General features: G+C 46.6%; 1 protein-coding gene across 12 annotated transcripts in view; it reads left to right on the top strand.

Annotated features, from left to right (window-relative positions):
- The window catches only part of MVB12B (multivesicular body subunit 12B), a 187,366-nt gene that overhangs the window by 68,210 nt on the left and 105,461 nt on the right, over positions 1-13,695 (top strand). For 11 of the 12 annotated variants that reach the window (XM_072748598.1, XM_072748596.1, XM_072748599.1 and 8 more), the window contains 2 exons: positions 2,963-3,092; positions 6,961-7,083. In XM_072748598.1, coding sequence (XP_072604699.1) covers positions 2,963-3,092; positions 6,961-7,083 — 253 coding nt within the window. Of the gene's footprint in view, positions 1-2,962; positions 3,093-6,960; positions 7,084-7,511; positions 7,845-13,695 lie in introns of those variants that run through there. The other variant, XM_072748603.1, reaches the window with a different exon arrangement.

Genomic DNA, 13,695 nt, shown 5'->3' with positions numbered 1-13,695 from the left:
TTGTATGACTTGCCTGCTTAGGAACTAAAATTGCCTTGTAGACTTCTGTTAATTTCCCACTTCTCCTTCATGCTTTTCTTAGTTTCAAAATTTGCATTGGTGTTCATTTTTGACAACTAATTGACTTATAATGTCTTTATATTGATATACTCTAGAGCCACAAGGGATTTCCCATTCTGCATTTCCTCTTAATTTGTTGAACCAGTTAAGTGAGGAGGCCAGGGCTGCATCCTGCCTGGGCCTGTGGTCTAGTTGTGATGGGGCCCCAGTGATCCTAGGTAGGAAGCCTCTTCCCCATGACAGTTGCTGCTGGTGGACATTCTCAGGGCAGGACCTGGCATCATCAAGAAGTGTCTCATTAACAAGGAGAGTGGGTTTAGGGGAGCCTGTTTATTTGGGTTTTATGGTCATTTCCTGGAGCCTTTCCCCAGGGCACAGGTGAGCCCAGGCTGACCAGATTAACCTGTGGTCAGCTCTGTGCAGTTTCAGTGCATTTAAGGCCCTGATTTCATAAAGTCAGCCAAAGAGATGAGACTCCTGTAATGAATTTAAAATAGTTTGTGGCTATCCACACAGTACTTAAAAACTGGAAGACTGTTTGTTTTAGTAAAGTGCTGTATCCTTTCTCTGTGTTCATTAGCATGACTGAACACATTTCTATTGACTCTGTATAATATGTTTACTTAAAATTAGGCCTTGTTTAAGCATGTGTAATTAGTGGCTCCATCTCTTACCCCACATTGCTGTAGATGGAGGAATAGAGCAAAGAGCAGCATGGCAAAAGCAAGTAATATACCTGCATTTTCTCACCTTCACACTTTCCAAAGTCTGGAAAGTCTATTAGCTGGTCTTACCAGCTAATAGTTTTTGAAGGTGCAATGTTGGCCTGGGTGTTTTCCCCCAGAATGCAATCCATGTCTCGTAGGGTTCAATGTCTGGGGTCTGGCTTCAGGACATTATTACTCATAGCTCATAGATCTGATCCCCTAGCCCTCAGTTTCCTTGCCTGGTTTGAAAAGAACCCACCAAGTTTCTGAGTTTCTGCCTGGCTCTTTAAAAAGCACCCTCCCCCCAGTCAACAATAAGATAACACCACAGATGGTCATCTCTCTTTGGTCAAGCCAAGACCAATGGCATGCCTGTCCTTCCCTGCCCCTTTGTTATCTGATTTGAGTGAACTTACTTCCTGCTCCAGAAGTGAAAGGTCTTGAAAGTCAATGCCAAACACTGCCATTAATTGTGTACCGGAGGCTTACTGGTAATAATGATGATGAGAGCATTCATGGCTATGCTTTATTGAGCACTTACTATGTGCCAGGCACTGGTCTAAGTGAAGCATGTAATGTGTTATCACATTTCATCTGCCCAACATCCCTTTGGAATGGGGTTTCATTAACTTCCTTTTATAGATAATGAAACCTAGACTCAGAGAAATTAAGTCACTTGCCTTAGATCATAGAGCTGATGGCAGAGTTGGAATTTCAACCGGGCACATCTGACTCATGTATCTAGTGGCTGCAGTTGATTGAAATTCATACTTGAAAACCACAAATGAACAAACAAAAAACACCTGGTTGGTCACCATTGGAGATTGCTAGGTCACCATTGGAGATTGCTAGGGCCTTAAATGCACTTCTCTCATTGCTCTAAAACTTAATAAGAGCAAAGAATCACATATTTCTCTTTCCTATACCAAAGCTTTTTCAAGGAGACCAAGTAGTTGAAGAAGACAAGTTATTTTTTATGTAGAATTCCAGCTAATGAATACAGAAGGAATCCAGAACTAGAAATCACCATTTTGAAAACTTTGATGAGATTATGGATCTAGGCAACAGTCATCGGGATAAAAACACTGCTCAAAGAATGGTTGTTGGGGACTTTAATCCAAGTACTCGACCAACACCACCGAACCCATGCAGGGTGGCACAGCTGGACTCCATGCCTCGTGACAGGATGCCATTGGACACATATGCACCACTTGTGAAGAATTCCTACCTAACCAAAAAATAATCTAACCTGAATCTAATCAAGCCTTTTGCTCTAACTGCTACTTCACAGGAAATAAAGGAGGATGACCCAATTTCACCAACTTAGCAGCAACCTAAAGGAAAGAGGAGGGTGGGGGAGCTTGTAACAATAAAAGGAGCTTAAGAGACCTAACAACCAGATCCAGTGCATAGACATCATTTGGATCTTGATCCAGGCAAAGCAATAGTTAAATGGTAATTTTGAGACAATGGAGAAAGCTTGAATATAGACTATCTACTGAGTGATACTAAGGAATCATTGTTCATTTTGTTAGATATGATAATAGCCTGCTGGTCATATTAAAACAAATTGTTTGCTATGGATGCCTACTGAGATATTGAGGGGTGACATGACATGGTGTTGGGATTTGTTTTAAATCCTCCAGCAAAACTACAAGGAAGTGGGGGAAGGTGACAAAAGCAGCTTGTCCATTGTTGACAGTGTTGAAACTGGTTGACGGGAACAAGTGGATTCCCTCTGTTGTCCTCCCCACTTTGGGGAATGTTTGAAAATTTCTATAATAAAAAGTAAAAAAGAAGAAAAGTCCACATGGCAAAAAGTGTTAATACTCAGGGGTCTGTGTGTATGTCCCTGATGGCCTTAGCAGCAAGCAGATGGTGGCTATGGCATTTAAAAACCAGCCCTATGGGTTTATTCCAAGCTGCTTCTCCTTACAGAGATGTGTGTACCCCTGGGAGCCCTTCCTGGCAGGGGTGCCTGGAGGTCAGGTCCCGGATGCAGGGCAGGGTGACTGGTGTCCACTCTGCAGTCATGGCCTCTGCACTCTGTGGAGAGCAGGAGGGGTACAGCCCAGCGACTCAGATGGCCAGTCGCTTCTGCCGCTAGGAAGGGAACGTGACAGGAGACACAGCATTCAGAATAGAGATGTTGGCATCTGTGGAAGATTCATACCTTTTCTTGTCCTTTTCTTCAGAGGAAGTGGCTTTTAGAAAAAAGAGGCTGTGCATTAAATTTATCCCACGGGATTCAACTGAAGCTGCAATTTGTGACATTCGGATCATGGGGCGGACCAAACAGGCCCCTCCTCAGTACACGTTTATTGGGTAAGTCTTAGTAACACAGATGTCATCTCTTCTCTCTGCTGAGAGAGCTCAGGTCGCTCCTGGGGATGAAGTCCTTAGACTGGGTGACCTACAAGGCTCTTGGCCACCTGCCTCTTATCGCTGCCCTTCTGCTATGGTGCTGCCAGTCCAGACACGGAGCTCTTGACCTCTCCATGCTTTTGTTCATGCTGCTTGCTCCACCTAACAATCTTTCCTTCCTTTGTCCTTTTCTGTGTTCATCCTTAGGCTCCTCGGGGGCCTTTCCACATACCCAAAGGCCTAGGTGTTCTCTCCTTTTTGACCACTCAGCCTCAACTCTCTGTATTGTTTATTCACCCCACTAGAATTTGAGGAGCACCCATTTGTACCTCTGGGCCAGAGACTCAGAATATGGTGGTGAATGAGCAAGCAAAGACTGGCTCTTGTGGAGTTAGATTCTAACAGGGGAGACAAGCAACAAACAAGAAACAAATGAGTGAGACCATTTCAGTCAGTGGCAAAAATGAAACAGCAATGAATGGAGGCTACTTCAGCAAGGGTGTCAGTGGAGGCAGGTGACATGTGGCAGAGATACAAATGTCAAGAAGAAACCAGCCATGTAGAGATTTGAAGGCAGAGCCTTCTAAGTTCAGGAGAAGAGCAAGTGTAAAGGTGGGATTGAGTGTGGTGTGTTCAGGAGCAGAAAGAAACTCAGTGTGGCTGACATGGGTGATCGAGGATGAGTTGGGCTTTGGAGTGAGCAGTTAGCAGGACTTCATACAACATGGCGGCAGTTTGGATTTTATTCCAAGCACACTGGAGAGCCACTGGAGGGTCTGAGTCAGGAAGAAACATGAATATCACATGACTAGATGATAATTCCTTGTGCATTTCATTGGTCTGAAATTCATCTTCCATAAGTAGAGGACAGCTGAGGGCTAGGCCCGCTGTGTCTTGTTCACAGAGGCCCAACTCTGTAGCTGTCTTATAAATACGAAGTACAGGGAATGTCAGGATTTCACTCTGGACTCTTGCTTGCAAGTGGCAGGAAATCCAAACCCAGGCTGGCTCAAACAAAAGGAAGAATTTGTTGGGTGGCATAACAGCAGAGTTCAGGGGCAAGATGGCTTCAGGTGTGGCTCAAAGTAAGTGCTCAGGAGACATCACTAGGTTCTAGTTTCCCCGTTTACCTCCTTGCTCTGATTCTATGTGGTGGATCCCATTCTTCCACATGTTCTCCCCTAGTGGACTAATGGTGGTGAAATTGCTCCACCTACTTTTCCTCCAAGTTCAATTTCTGAGGCAAAGAGCAAGTCTATGTTCTTCACAATTCAAACAGGTTCTAGAATTCAGTCTCACTGTTGTTGATTGATCTCACTGGGATCCTGTGGACCCTGAACCCATCACTGCTCCTTGGAAAGGTGTCATTGTCTGAGAAACCAGGCCTGAGCTTGGAAATAGGATTGGCTCCATTGGAACCAAGGGGCTAAGACTGAGGCACTGATTGCCCCCCAAATATGGAAGGAAGGCAGAGAGTCAGAAAGAGAGCTAAATGATGCTGGATATCCAGAAGATAAAAGATATTCATTATATTCAGTCAAGTGAAATTCAGATCTCTCAAGCTCATGAATCCCCTAGATGGTTTTCAGCATCCCTCTCTCTTTGGCCAGCCCTGCAGATATCCTGCTCCTCCTCATGGGTCCCCATGGGTGTGTTCTCCTGCTTGGCTTTTGCAGTGGCCTCTGGATCTGGGTTGTGCTGTTTTGTTTCTTGTTCACCTGATCCCAGGTCTTCACTCTACAAACTGAACCTTTCTCCTTGGGTCTCTCCCCGTGGGTGATGGCCCAGAGGTGTGTTTGCATGAAGCACCTGGGGAGCAGGTGTCACATAAACAGATGATTTGCATCCTGGTGCTTGATAGTTTGTTTAGACTCTTTGGCTGTGAAATCTGAATGTCTCAGGATTCTGGGATCATCCCCTTCCTACACACTCCAAAGTCTTGCAACATGGTTTAAACTAATTATATAAACAGGATTACAGGAAGAGGAAATAGTTAAGAGAATGACTGTACTTCAGGTACCTAGAAGCAGCCATTTACATAGAAATAGTAGAAACCAACAATTTAATAATGAATTTTTAAAGTCTAATTTCAGTTACTATATGTATTTTTAATTACAAGCTATCGTGCTTTAAGACACTCCATTTTTAACAATTAACAATTCTGAAGAATAGATGGTTACCACATATGTCTTGATAGTCAAAACTAGAATCTTTTTTTTTATATCTTTTAAAAAGATTGCTAAGTAAAGCACATTTTGCATCATCTTAGGGCAAAAATTCCTTTCCAGAAGAAGACGATTCCAGTGTTATTTTTAAGGAAGGAAAAAAGAACAGTCTCCAGAACTCTGAGTCACCTTTTTCTTAAGAATGAGCACATATAGGGACACCTTGGTGGCTCAGTGGTTGAGCATCTGTCTTTGGCTCAGGTTGTGATCCCAGGGTCCTGGAATCGAGTCTTGCATCAGGCTCCCTGCATGGAGTCTGCTTCTCCCTCTGCCTGAGTCTCTGCCTCTCTGTGTGTGTCTCATGAAAAAATAAATTTAAAAAATTGTTTTTAAATGAGCACATACATTACTCTGCAAGAGTTCAGGGTTGTCCACTGGAAGAGCCAAATCTGAGTCTGAGAGCAGCCTCTCCCAGGTTGAGACCCTGTGGCCATGCTGAGGTGTGATGGAACAGAGAGTGAGGGGAATCAGCCCTCTGATGAGACATGATCATGGTTTAGGATAGTTCCTGAGAAGCTACCAAAAGTCTCCACTGAATAAATATGTCCTCATCATTTGATGAGATGCAGTTTTATGGGGCAGTTGAGACATTTCAAGTTGGATGTAGCTACAATAATCCCATTCCAGTTCCTAAGACCAAACCTGTCTCATAAACACTCCTAATAGGGTGAGGTAAGGGTGCACATCAGGGAACAGGAGACCTGATGTGACATCTGTTAAGCCCTTTTGTGACCACTCTTGGTTTTAGTGGCCTGTGGGGCACATGCCTCAGGCTTTGTGGTTCAAAGAGGTCTCCTCAGCTTCCCCCAAGAATGAAGCCAACTGCAGTTGACATCCAGGCAGTAGGAGCTTTATCCAGAAGTTGGGACATGTCCTTGAGCAGGGTGCAGCTAATTCCCCAACAGGTAAAACAAAACAAAACAAAAACAAAAACAAAAACAGGCACATGGGGGTGCCTGGGGGGCTCAGTCAGTTAAGCATCTGCCTTCTGCTCAGGTCATGATCCTGGGGTCTTCGGATCAGCCCTGAGTTGGGCTCCCTGCTCAGCGGGGAGCCTTCTTCTCTTTCTCCCCCTGCCCCTTCCCTTCCCCACTCATGGGCTCTCATTCTCTCTCTCTCTCTCTCTCTCTCTCTCTCTCTCTCCTCTCTCTCTCTCAAATCAATAAAATCTTAAAAAACAAAAACAAAAACAATACAGACACATGCATCCATTCACCCATTGTTTCCCCACCTGTCTCACCCTAACCATATAAAGTACTTGAAGTGGATTACTACATAATTACCTATAATGAAGTCGCAAAATAAAAAGAATTTTGAAGACTGAGTACCAAGGAAAATGTCCATAGTATACAGGAAGGCAGGCACCAGGGTAGGTAAAGTGGCATATCAGAGAGCCTGCCTTGTTGGGGCAGCTGACTTCCCTTCAGGCTCTGAACCCTGATACCCAGAGCACCAAGGGAGGTGATGTAACTGATCTTGGTGGGCAAGAGTCGACTCCTTAGTGTTTGAGGCTCTGATTCTTTTGAATGAGTTGGTTTGCTTTATTGCTCAGGTAAATGCTTTGTGTTGAACCGCACCGTGAATATTTCTCTTTTCTCCTATAGGGAACTGAACAGCATGGGGATCTGGTATCGAATGGGCAAAGTACCAAGGAATCATGACTCATCTCAACCCACAACACCTTCCCAGTCATCAGCTGCTTCCACCCCAGCCCCCAACCTCCCCAGGTGAGGCCTCGTCAGTGGTGTCTTGTGCTGCTATGCATGTCACAGTGATGTGGTCTTGAGTCTCAATGCAGAACATTTTAAAACACCCTCACCTCCTATCTACTGTAAACTGCAGAAGCAATACACCACTAGAGGAGATTTTTTAAAAATCCAATTAGAAATATTTGCATTACATGAATGTGAAGGCCATTCTGTATTCTGTCTTGTACGTATTCTGCGGGCTCCAAAGACAGCAGAATATGCAACTTTAAATTGGCTTGCAATTTATTCTAAAGAGTTCATAGCTGCACACAAATACATGATTTGTAGCCATGTGGTTGGGAACTCTGGCCATAAGAAGGTAGAGTTCCTTCTCTGCCTTGGTCAGCAGCTCATTGGAGGTCTGGTAAGTAATTTTGTTCATTTTCATATCGTTTTTTTTTTCCCAGGGAGCCACAGACCAAGAAATGGGTAATTTGGGTTTGAGAGAATTGTGAGAAGGTTTTCAGGAGATGTTGGTTTCAGTAATTCCACAAAGAAATTGGGTGAGCAAACTGGTCACTCTGCATCTGATTTCAGTTTTAATAGAGGTAGTAATGGTCTCTGCAAAAAAGCAGGTGATAAAAAGAATCTTTTCAAATAAAAAAGACCTCTTACCTCTCAGTACTTATCATGGTGAGCATTGCATAATGTCGGGAATTGTTGATTTCTTATGTTGTGCACCTGAAACTAATACAACATTATATGTCAACTATAGTTCAATAATAAAAAATATCCACTGCCTTACTAGTACTGAATTATTTGAGGGCAAGAAACAAACAACAATGAGGGATTAAATTTGAAAAATGGATTACAAAAGTAAATAAAACAAGAATTGGTAAGGCAGTGCTGTTTGGGGGCTGATACCACATACATGAGAATGAGTCTGAAAGCTTCCACGTGGATAAAGAAAGATGAACAGTGTCTGTCAGGAATAGACTGTGGAGCTCCTCCCGGGCACCAGGAAGTGTAGAGGAGAGGGTGGGGAAGCCACAGATTCTCTTCGGGCTGCTCCTCTAATTGAGGGTATGTCCCCACCTTAGAAGAGTGCCACTGTCATGAGCCAGCAACTCAGAGGACTCTGTCCTTTGGGACATACCCCATAAAGACAGTCTGGTCTTTCTCGTGACAGTTTCCACCAACCCAGAATGATACTTCAACTTGACTACCCTGAGTCTCCTGAAACTTGACAAGTAGTTGTTAGTCTCACTTTGGTAGGAAGAGCCACTGAGCTCCTCAGAGTCAGACTGAGCAGTGGAGTGTCTCCAGTTTCAGAGTACAAGGCTTACCACTGCTCAACTCAGCATTTTCATGTTCCTTTCTCAATACCCAGGGCACCAGCACAGCTGCTGTCACTGTTAGCTGTGCTAGGGGTCAGCTCAGGCCTGTCACCTGTGCTTGGGCCAGCTCAAACCATAGCCCCAGAGTGGTCACAGCTGCTTCCCATTGACATCACATGGCCTGGAAGGGCCTAGATGTGGGCCCCACCTCCAGGCAGGTTATAACTTTGTGTTGGATAAAGAGCACTGATTCTCCCTGTTAAAGCAGGAAGAGCAACTTCCTCAGAAGCTTGCCAGTCAGCCAGAGGGCCCTAGAACACAGGCCACAGGGAGCTGGGCAGAATGGAAGGTAGTGTGTCAGAACAAGGGGTTTATAAGGTTTATATATTTTATGCAAAACTTATACAGTTTGTGGTTTACAATGGCTCCAAGGGAATTGGATCAGTTTTGCTTTACTTGCCAAATGAAACACATGTTAAAATTGTCCATATAAAATGTATTCCCACGTGACTGAGTTAAGTCCAACAGTATGCAGTAGGATCATCAAATGTCACACTAATGCTTCCCAGTAAACACCACTTGTCTGCCCCAAGCTCTCCTCTCCCATTACTGGGCAATAATTTCCAGGTGGCATGCACATCTCTGTGAGCCCTCCTAATGCCTTGGGGGGAGGTTTGACGTCTTTGCTTTTTGTATTGTTTTCCTACTCAGTACCTTTGACTTTTAAAAATGAAGTGCTGATGTTTCACTCAATTTACACTGAAGGTTTATGAAATGATGAGCATCTTACTTCTTGAAGCTTGAGGTCTGCCTTCTTTCCAGCAGAGGAATCGGAGCGCTTTCTCTCTGGTGGTGAGCTGCTTGTTATCCTGTGTGGGGGTCTGCAGTGAGCCCATAGGGTATAGGCTTCCAAATCCAGCCCCCAAGACCTCTTCTCTCCCCCATTCCTAAGTTTCAGATTTTAAGCTCAACTGGTTGTCTCTTCTGCCCTTCCTTTTTCATGTTTCTGTGCCTTTGCTCATGTGGACACCTGTGGAACACTGTGTCAAATCACCTGCCTTAGATGTCAGCTCAAATGCCTCCTCTTCCAGGAAGCCTTCCCTGAACACCTTGGGGCTGGGTTTTCCTCTCTGAATGCTTCTTCCCAGCCATCATGCCTTCACCTTGGGTTTTGGTCACATCATGAACTCCTTGAGGTCAGGAACCGTGTCCAGTTCCTGTTACCTCCTAAGCGCTCCATCCAGATCCAGGCATGCATTCAGTCTTGCAGCAAATGCTTCTCCAACAGCCTAGGACCCTCTGCTGCAGCCTCCCTGCCCCTGATGACTCGTGAATCCCTAAGCACTCCTTGGGTCCTTCTCTGATTAGAGCATAAGCATTAGAAATACTTCCAAGTGTGGTCTTTTGTGTGGATGCAAGGATCCGGTGGCAAAGCAGGGGTTGGAGAGAGTGTGGTGATGCAGTGCCCTCTACTGACCAGATTTGGAGGTGGCCAGGAGGACTGGCCTGCTTGTTCCGAGCAAGGGACTACAGGCCCCTTTCCCAGCATATCCCTCTGCAGATTGCAAGGGACCAACAGAAGGGCCAGCAGCAGACCTTGTTGCCTGCTTGAACTCAAGCTTTTGTCTCAAAAGTTAAAAACGTGTTCTGCCTCCATTTCTCACGTTGTCACTCATATTTCAAAGAATTCCATGCCATTTTTTGGAGAGCTGTTATCCCCAGCTTATTTCAGGCAAAAGGCTCAGTAGGTGGACTTTTTCAGAGTAGATGAGTCCTAGCAGAACTGCCCTCTCCTTTCAGAGGCAAGTGTCGGCCCTGGGAACAAGTGCTTTCTGCCTGTTTCCTTCCTCTCTTGCTGCAGAGAATGCCAGCTCGGGGGTTGTCCTTTCAGAATGGCCGGGCCCCTAGAGAGGTGAGGGAGCCCCTTTGGCTGTATCCAGGAAATCAAACGAAATGTTTGATAAAGCTCATGGCAAAAGGCAGGATGACCCATCTCGGCAGAGCTCTTCCTCATTCAATGATTCTTCACCTCACCTGCATACATCTCTGCACAACTTTCCTGACCACTTCCCAGTGAGAAGGGCATGCCACCTTTCTCCCTGGGTATCAGTGCTGCTCCACCCTCTACCTCTCTGCTTCATGCACCCTGATCAGCAAGGAGTGGCCTTGGGGCTGAGGCATGGTCCCATCTCCCCATCTGTCTGATGAGCTGGCCTCAACTTGCAAGTCAGCCTGTTACATACAAGTGGTCAGTTGGTCGGCAGATCCAGGCTTTTCTGCTTCTCTTCCATGCTGCTGCCTTGGGGCAGAGTGTAGGTACAAGAAACATCTTCCCGCTTCAACCAGAGCAGCCCCGCTCCTCTCTCACACACCAGCTCTTAAAGGTGCTTCTGCTGCTACTAGTTCCAAGGTTTGGAAAATCTCTGGGAGGAAGGTGGATTCACAATTGATAGAGCACCGGTTGCCCCGGAGTGTGGATAAATGAATGGCTTCATGTCATCCCAGGAGGGGGCCCCTAGTGGACTGCTGCCCCCTGGCTTGCTGAACAGTGGAACCAGTGCCTTGATAAAGACATCAGAGGTACACTTATCAAATTTGCAGATGACAAAGAGCCATTAGGGAGAGCTGATGTGCTGAATGACAGAATCAATACCCTGCATCTCCTCTACAGCTAGAACATCCTACTGGAACCAGGAGATGAAAGGTGACGGGTGGAAACAGACAGCACACCCCACCCCCACCCCAGGTTAAAAAAAAAAAATCAATTGCACAAGAACCGCAATGAGGAGACCTGCTAAGGCGGTGATTTGTGTGCAGTGACCAGGCTGGGCATGAACTGGGGTTGCGTGGAACTCAGCCCAGTTTGCCCAGCATGTCCAGGAGGTAGTGTCCCACACCTGTCAGGTTCATTGGGAGGGTCACATCCACTGCCATGCACCACCTTGTAAAAGTTACCCAAATTAAGTACTGAATTTGGGTATGAGGAATTGCTGTTTTGACCTGAGGAGAGATAGGGCAGCTGGCTTCAGGTGTTTATATAGTCAAGCTGTAGAAGAGAAAGAAGTGTTTCCAGGTGGGGATGGGTCATTAGGCAGCCCCAGAAGACAAAAAAATTACATCAAATGGACAGCAGTTTTAAGATGGTAGATTTAGGCTTAACATGTTCCAAAAATTAAGAAAGAATTTCCCAAAGGCAAAAATCCCATGGCACTGAAGAAGCACACTCCAGAGGTTGTGTGCTCCCAACCTCCAGCAGCTTTCAAACAGTTGGATTTTTAGACCTGCAGGGGTTCTTTATAAGCCTTATTTAGATTTGTCTTATCCCCACCCTCAAAAATTCAGACTCCTGGGGTGCCTGGGTGGCTCAGTCGGTTAAATGTCTGAAACTTGACCTCAACTCAGGTCTTGATGTCAGGGTCATGGGTTCAAGCGCTGCATGGGGCTCCACGCTGGGTGTGGAGCCTACTTGAGGAAAAAAAAAATTCAGACTCCACAGACTTGCATGGTAGGTCCTGCAGACATCTTGCCAAGGGTGACTCCAGAAGCTCCAGCCGGTGAGGAGGGTGCAGAGTTGGTGGGTGCTTGTCACCAGGGTCTGTGTGTGCAGCTTTCAGCACTTCCTCATCATCTGACTTGTGGCCGTTGTCCCCTTCTGCTCATCAGTGCTTGGTGTCTGGGAAGAGGCTCAGAGAGCTGCAGAGGGCAGTGTGGCCCCCTCCCTGGGGTGGGGTGCACAGAGGGCCCCCGGCTGTGCTGACCCCATGTCTGGCATGTATTTTGCCCCTTTCAGAGTCCATGCAAAATAGGTAGTCTGGACTCCAGAGTTCTGGCATTTCTACCTTATGTGGACCCAGGGCTTGGGCTATCCTAGAAAAGATGGGAGTGTGTGGTTCTAGTAGCTCCACTAGTAGTTCAGGCCTGCACGTTGGCATGAGTCTTGCACTCTGCACTTCTGTAGGAGAAGCTGCCACCTCAGGCTACTGGTAGGTCTTATGATCCTGCTGGATACATTGTCCCTCCCCCAGGAGAAAGTGTCCCACCCCCTCCTCCCCAAAGTCGCATAGCACTCACCACTTTGCCAGCTCTTGAGTCCTGCCCCACAGCTTCCACCTGAGAAGTGCAGCCTCGGGGGAGCCTTTCTCAGGTGCCAGGCGGGGCTGAGCCTCCTTTACAAGGCACATGGCGCTGCCCTGAGTTGTTCCGGTAATCTTCTGGTGATTTGTCAGCTCCCAGTGAGTTGTCAGTCACAGGTTCCAAAGTATGTTTCTTAGTGACAGACATAATTGTTCTTAACTTTTTGCGTGGATGTTATCAATCTGTGACAGATACTCTGGGAAATGGGGCATTTTGATTGCAGAAGATCTGTCACATGCATTTAGTCTTTCTCTCAGGGACACCAGGATTCAGTCACAACTTTTGCATGTCGATGTCAGGTTTTGAGAACATAGATCCTTGCTGACCTCAAAAACCGTTCCGTCACTCCAATCCTGGGGCTGTCATCTGAAAGGTTAATGGCTCTTCCTAAAGGAGAGAGACAATCACACTGCGAGGATCTGGAATTCAGGCTGTGCATGCCCAGGCTCGCCACCCCCCCCCCCCCCCATCACAGCCATTGTCATCAGAAACCCATGAGCCGCTGTACTATGTGTCCCTGCCAGCCTCCCTGACCCCACCTTCCTGGGGACATGGGATCAACTCCGCCACTTGATCAACCCACAGAATAAGCCAGCAACTGGGACAGAGCCTCCGAGCACTGACTGGCATCCTGTTGGCTAAGCTCCTGTCAGCGTTCAGTGAAAAGATGGGCTTTGTGCTGCAGAGGACATGTGTCACCTGCCCTGTTGTTGCAGGACTTGAATCGGAGGCCCGGGATGGCACCCACCAGGGAGGCCAGGTTTTCCCTGTTGAGGAGAGGTGGAAAGCTTGGCACTGGAGACCTTGCCGATTAGGAGGCTCGGCCGGTTTTCCTGTCTTACAGGTTTCATGGAGGAGGAGAAGCCTTAGCCTAGGGGAGTGAAGGGGATTCCAGAGTTGAAAGCTCTTCTCTTTAAAGTTTCTCATTTATGAGAAGGATTGTTTGTCCTGCAACAAGGTGAGATTAGAAGCCAAGAGCCGATTCCAGGGATTTCATTTCCTCCCCCATAGTAGTAAACACTGTGTGACCTGGATTCCGAGCTCACTCCCATATGAATGAGAGACAGTTTTGGGGTATGGGAGCTTCAGGGGAACCCTCTGCTGTGGCCCACTGACGGAGGGCTTGGGGCTGGCTCTTCCTGCAAGGGCCTTCAGACCCTTGCCCCTCCACACGACATGC

This window comes from Vulpes vulpes, chromosome 2 (assembly GCF_048418805.1).
Source record: "Vulpes vulpes isolate BD-2025 chromosome 2, VulVul3, whole genome shotgun sequence".
NCBI lineage: Eukaryota > Metazoa > Chordata > Mammalia > Carnivora > Canidae > Vulpes > Vulpes vulpes.
This window is presented reverse-complemented; position numbering and strand designations above follow the sequence as displayed.